General features: G+C 43.4%; 1 protein-coding gene across 1 annotated transcript in view; it reads right to left on the bottom strand.

The window, feature by feature from the left end:
• The window catches only part of FBXL22 (F-box and leucine-rich repeat protein 22), a 3,821-nt gene extending 1,935 nt beyond the window's left edge, over nucleotides 1–1,886 (bottom strand). The window contains exon 1 of the mRNA XM_010134765.1: nucleotides 1,552–1,886. Coding sequence (XP_010133067.1) covers nucleotides 1,552–1,886 — 335 coding nt within the window. The remainder of the gene's footprint in view (nucleotides 1–1,551) is intronic.
• Nucleotides 1,887–5,976: the final 4,090 nt, after the last annotated feature.

Raw genomic sequence — 5,976 nt, 5'->3', positions numbered from 1 at the left:
ACAGGCGCCAACCTGCCATCTCTTGTGGCTTGGTCAACAGACTAAAAGCCCTCCAAACTCAGGGAGAAAAGCTGCAGATATGTTTAATTTCTTTTTTTCTTTGCACAGAATGCAAAGAATTTTGTTTGGATGGAAATGTCTTTGCTGGGGAAAAAAAACCAGGAACTTGTCTTAAGAAGGCTAAACTGGATGAGGTGGGGTGGAAAGAGTTTAACTTGTGGCAGTGACTCCATGTAAGGCTGAAAGGCATTTGCTGCATTTTTATGGACTTTGAGGTTGCTCTGAATTTTGCCCAGTAAGCAGTCTGGGGTTGTGGATTCTGCAGAGGAGAAAGGCACTGTATGTTAAAGTGGTCTTGTGTTTGCTTTTGGAATCGTAATTTGTGATGATGGAATGGAAATAGTTAAGCATGGCCTCATGATAGACATCCCAGTGCCGAAATGAGAGAATACTTTCTCCTACATCCTACTTTATGGCACAGATGTGCTTCCTAATGACACTTAGCTAATTAATCCAAGGATTTTTATCAGTTGTTCTGGAACAGTCATTCCTGAAATGTTGTACTTGCCGCCCAGTGTCTTGTTCTGACCTTGTTTCAGATGGCACTATTGCTGGTTCTCCCTAAGACGCTGTGTCCTGTTGGTATCCTGTAATTTGTTGGGTTTTTTAAGTTATCCCTTCCAAAGAGACCTTTTCGCTCTCGTGTTGTGGCACAGAGGTGTGCCCTTTCAGGATCGGCACTGACGTGCCCCTCAGCTCTAAGCTAGGGCCACAGCCATCCTTGCTGTTACTAAAAGAGGAGCGTCGGTTCTACCCCATTTGCTCCTCCGAGTGGAATGTAACTTGTTTTTTCTTAGAGCTGCTCCATACCGTAAAGCTGTTTGTTAGTTAGAAGAAATGTTGTTCATCCAGAGCTACTTTTCCATAGTGGCATGTCTTGTCCTTTATGATAGTTTATAAAAAGCTCAGACACAGTTAAGTTTCAGTATCAAAGCAATACTTATGTCTTTTAGAATGAAAGAACTTTGTTTAGTAACACGGTTACTGAACCTGGTTTTGTTATGACGTGTCTTCACTACTGGAAATCACATCTTCCTGCTAGCCCTTCCCCAGGACAACGCTTTGCCCTGCCAGACGGGTATGTTTCAGTCAAGCAGCAATTTCGTAGGCAGTATTGCACTTTCCTCTGGTGATTATGCATTGTTCAGAAGAAGGGGGAAAAAAAAAAAAAACCACTTTGCCAGACGGGTATGTTTCAGTCAAGCAGCAATTTCGTAGGCAGTATTGCACTTTCCTCTGGTGATTATGCATTGTTCAGAAGAAGGGGGAAAAAAAAAAAAACCACTTAAGGAGAACCAGTAAGAAGTATACACTAGTGCCACTATAAAACCAACTTAACACTATATTAAAACTGCAAAGTCAAAGCACTCACGTACTTCATGCTCCGTTGCAGGCAGGAGGTATGGAATACAGTAAATAGCTCTCAATGGTCCCATTTCAAGGCAGTTAAACTTTACAACAGACGTGACGTTTCACACCCAAAGAACATACCTGTTGCAAACTTCTAGTAAAAAGTCATTGACAGTGTTTTCGTGGCTGTTACAGAAGTCTTTCTGGAAACTGCTTTTCATCCAGTCCTCAATATTACACACCTTAACTCTCTCTGAATACCAGCAGATGGATAAGTATTTTAAAGCAGGTCCCAAGAGAAAATTATCCTTCTTTAGTTCCGCTGGAGAATGAAAATTCAACAGAGACCACAGTAAAGGATCCCGAAACACTTCTAGCAACTTGTGACATGTTTTTGCTAAGCTTCTCCTACTATTTTTGTCCAGAAAAGAAAACAGATGTAAAAGGCATTCCCGATTCAGCTGGGTTATATGCATAGCCTGTCAGAGAGCGTTCGAAAGAAGACAGTCTCCTGGCCTTGAGGAGTAACAGCAGGGCTGAAGGGGGCTCAGAATCACCAGCAGGCTGTTGCACATATATGGTTGTGGAGTGGTGTTTATTTTTGGCAGACAGCTGGTGCAGAAGCTGTGAACGGAGAAAGGAAAAGACAGACACGTGCACGAAACTCTTGTTCTGTTTCTACAAGGCATGTAGACTAGCAGCACTTGACCTCCATGAAATGCTTCCTTAAAAGGAATTTCTTTCCTTTTAGATTCTTCTGAAGTGCTGGGGGGGATGGGGGTGGGGGTGGAGGGTGTAGCTATGCCAGCCTCTCAGGTTTGGAGGGTTGGGCTTTGCGAGCAGAAGTTTGGGTTTGCAGTGTTAATTGATTTTTCTAAGGTTGCACTTCTGCTTCATGCTCCAGGACTGTTCTACCGGGTACTGAACTATTAGGAACAGCTTCCTGTGAACTAAGAAGTCGAGATGGTACCTGGGTGCTCTAAAGCACACGTCCACAGACATACACCCCCTACAAGGCTCAGCCTTACAGGCACTTTCCTGCCCTCTGTTACTGGACTAGACAGAACAGCTGTTTCCCCAGCTTTGGCATGAGGAAGGTAAGGCTCTGCAGGGAGGCGTGCGGGGGACCAGCAGGTCTCTGTTCAGCCTCTGCCTTTAAGAGCTGTCTTCTATTGGCTTGAGTGTTTGTTTTCGTAGGTTTAGTTCTTTTACTGTAGACTTGGCAGTTTTGTTGGGAAGAGGATAGATACAAGTGGTTTTAGGAATACAAGTACAAGTCTCTCCTGGCCTAGAAGAAAAAAAAATAAAGCTACAGCAAAGGGCAGGTCAGAATTAAAAGCAACACTGAACAGTCCTTTAAGGTTCATGTTTGCAAAATAAAAATGCTCACGATTAAGGTAGTTTATTCCCATCTTCTCTGGTGTTAACACAGGAAAATATTACATTCCACTAATTAACAGATGCAGGAATTTTTGAAGGGACTTGCACATGTCTGGGAGGTGGGACATTTTATGTACCTCCACATTTGAATTTGGTTTGTTTCAATACATGACAGGGTTGAGTGGAACCAGAGTTCATCTCTTCCTTCTTACCCTGAGAATGCAGTTTGAAATTCAACTCTGAAAAACAAGAGCTGAAATTCCGTTGCAGTCTGCCACAATTAATTTAGCTGCTTGCCTGTGCTTTAGTGATGTGTATGGTTACACACAGCGCCTCAAAAGAAGATGGTGCTTGTGGATCTCTTTAATCCCTCAGCGATAGGGATTTCCTATTAGATACAGTAAGCTGTGCTTAATAATTGCCAATCTTTTGGGGTTTGTATCTTTCGTCACAGTATTTTCCTGGAGATGAAAAGGAGGTTCCTGCTTCTCCCTGCCCCAAAGCAGGCTCTGGCCAGAGGCATAAGTTACACGAAAGGGACAAGAAGCGCAGATGATTTCACATACCAGCTAAGCCCGTCACTGGGAAACAGCAGCTTAAATGGTGCATCAGCCGTTGTTCTTCATTCTCACACGGGCATTTTCCACTCTCGCTCATCCTTTTCAGAGCAAACTTACCTTCAGTTTTGAGCAGGTTAAATAGTTGAAACTGCTCAGAGTTGTCATATACCCAGGAATGCTATTCATGTAAAAAAAAAAACCACCACCCACGCCAACCTCCAAGCAGACTGGGAGGATGAGCCCACCACTGCTATGCGAGACTCCCCCCACACAGAGCACACACCCCACCATCTGACATAAAAATTAACAGCTGTTGGGGGACGTGGCCCTTGAAAATCGAACAGCAGGCCTGCTCTGGGTGTAGATGCTAAGTTTTGGTAGAGCTGGGAACACTTCGATTCACTTTGTTTTCCCCAGAACAAGGTAAAATACTCTGTGTTCAAAGGTTTTACACTGATGATGTTCTGCAAGCGTGCAGAAGGACAGGCGGAGCTTCATTTTCTAAGGAAAGGAGACACTTTAATGGCACATTTTTCATAAACACACTGTGTGAATGAGATATAATTCACATTCAACCTGGAAATGCTCCAGAAACACACAAGATGAGCACAGTCAGTAATCCTCACTGGAAATTACACACTAGATTTTAATGGTAAACAATTACAACTATGGCACTACAGTACTTGAGGATATCCTAAAGCACACTGGAATCAATTTTCAAGGTGCTGGGTACCTCATCAGTAAGACACAGACACATCAGTAATGAAACACTGTGGGGGAATCTTCTGAACACCACGTGTTAACGCTTTCCATTGATTCAGTAAAATCCTCATAAATAGCCTCCTGCTTTTCATACCAAGTCCCCTGTCCCTGCCTGGCTGACGGATTTAAACTCTCCTCACACACCTGTAACCTCCTGGAAAGCTCCTTCTGACTCAACACGGAGAACAGCTCTGGTTGGAGGTGCCTTAGCGTTTCGTATAATGCTGCACTTAGCAGCTCACTATACAGCACGCTAAAGCAGTAGTATCCCGACAGCCGGACGTTTTGCAGTTTGTTTTACATAAATCTCATCTCCAGTTGTATACGTGGCTAAACAAGTACTAACAAAAGGACAATCTTGATCGGACAAATTTTGGTGAAAAGTCTTTGAACTATAGAGAGAAGTTGCTGCTTACAGAGCAGTCACAAGCAAGAAAAAAATTCTTGCCTGTTAATTAGTGTGTACTGTGATCAGATAGATAGTAGAAAAGAAACATTTGGCTTAAACGAACTGAGATAATCCAACCCCGCCCCCCCCCCCCCCAAGCTAGTAGATAAATATAGGATATACAAGTAAGGTTAAAAAATGTACTACTAGGCCAGGTGCAGTATATGTTACTGGTTCAGTGCTCAGTTACCTTTTTTTTGACACCACACTGAATAGAATACAGCGGATAAGCAAAGTTCTCCACCAGGAAGAGAAATACTTGTGTTGCCACAACAAACTGTTCATACTGTCCATCTGGGTTTGCAGCGGGAGAAGGTTAAATTTGGAAAGGATTTGCAATGTACTTGTTCCAGCATAGCATATGGCTGAGTCCTTATCATCACCACCTGCTGCGAGAATGAGCCTGACGTGATTGCTGTGTGTTCCCGTGGCCGTGTCGCAGACGGACTGTGATGGATAGATACCATTGCCCAAGACCTTAACGTTACAGAGCAACTGTTCCTGAAAGGAAATACTGAAGTGAGAAGATAACTGACCCAAAAAATGAACTGGAGAAGTAGAAGCTGCTTAAAATAAGTAAGTGAACGTTACTGAAGATTACAAATTTACATTTCTAACAATAGAGAAAGGCACATTTACATCACTGGTTTGCAAGAGCACTGCTTCTGGCCCAGAGCTAGTTGTGTATGGTAAGCTTTGTAGACTCCAAACTAAAATTCTAAAAAGTGATGCAAATCAAATAGGCTGCAGATAAAATGCAGCTATAGCTGAAATCTCCTGAATTCCCCAAGTTCCTGTGAGCAGTGAGGCTGCCCTTCAGGGTCATGCTGTGCAAAGAGACTGCGCTTGCCCCGCACGCCACTGACGGCTGTCAAATAGCGGCTTCTGCCTGTATAAATGTAGGCTGAAGATAAAATGCAGCTATAGCTGAAATCTCCTGACTTCCCAAAGTTCCTTTGAGCAGTGAGGCTGCCCTTCAGGGTCATGCTGTGCAAAGAGACTGCGCTTGCCCCGCACGCCACTGACGGCTGTCAAATAGCGGCTTCTGCCTGTATAAATGACAACAGCTCCCTGTTCTCATTAGAAGGCAGGCTCTGGCTGCAAGAAGCAGAGAGATGGTAAGTAAGTGACAAACTGTGATTATTTAAAGCGATGGGTAGTTCTATTTATTGTTCACTTAAGTAAAAGATGACATCCTTACGTATGTCACTTAAATCATGATTGTACAGTTTACATAGTCAATGCGGAATGATTGCTGCGGGTTTATATTCTGCCCATTCTGCTCTTTCCTGGTTTAACATGCTGTGGAAAAAGCTATGAAATAATATTATTCTAAAGAACGTAGGTTTGTGTCTGCTTTATGCTTGTCAGCGCTCAGCTGGCAGGTCACCCACAGCAAGGAAATGGATACGCGCT

The sequence above is a fragment of the Buceros rhinoceros genome, unplaced genomic scaffold (genome assembly GCF_000710305.1).
Source record: "Buceros rhinoceros silvestris isolate BGI_N320 unplaced genomic scaffold, ASM71030v1 scaffold27414, whole genome shotgun sequence".
NCBI lineage: Eukaryota > Metazoa > Chordata > Aves > Bucerotiformes > Bucerotidae > Buceros > Buceros rhinoceros.
This window is presented reverse-complemented; position numbering and strand designations above follow the sequence as displayed.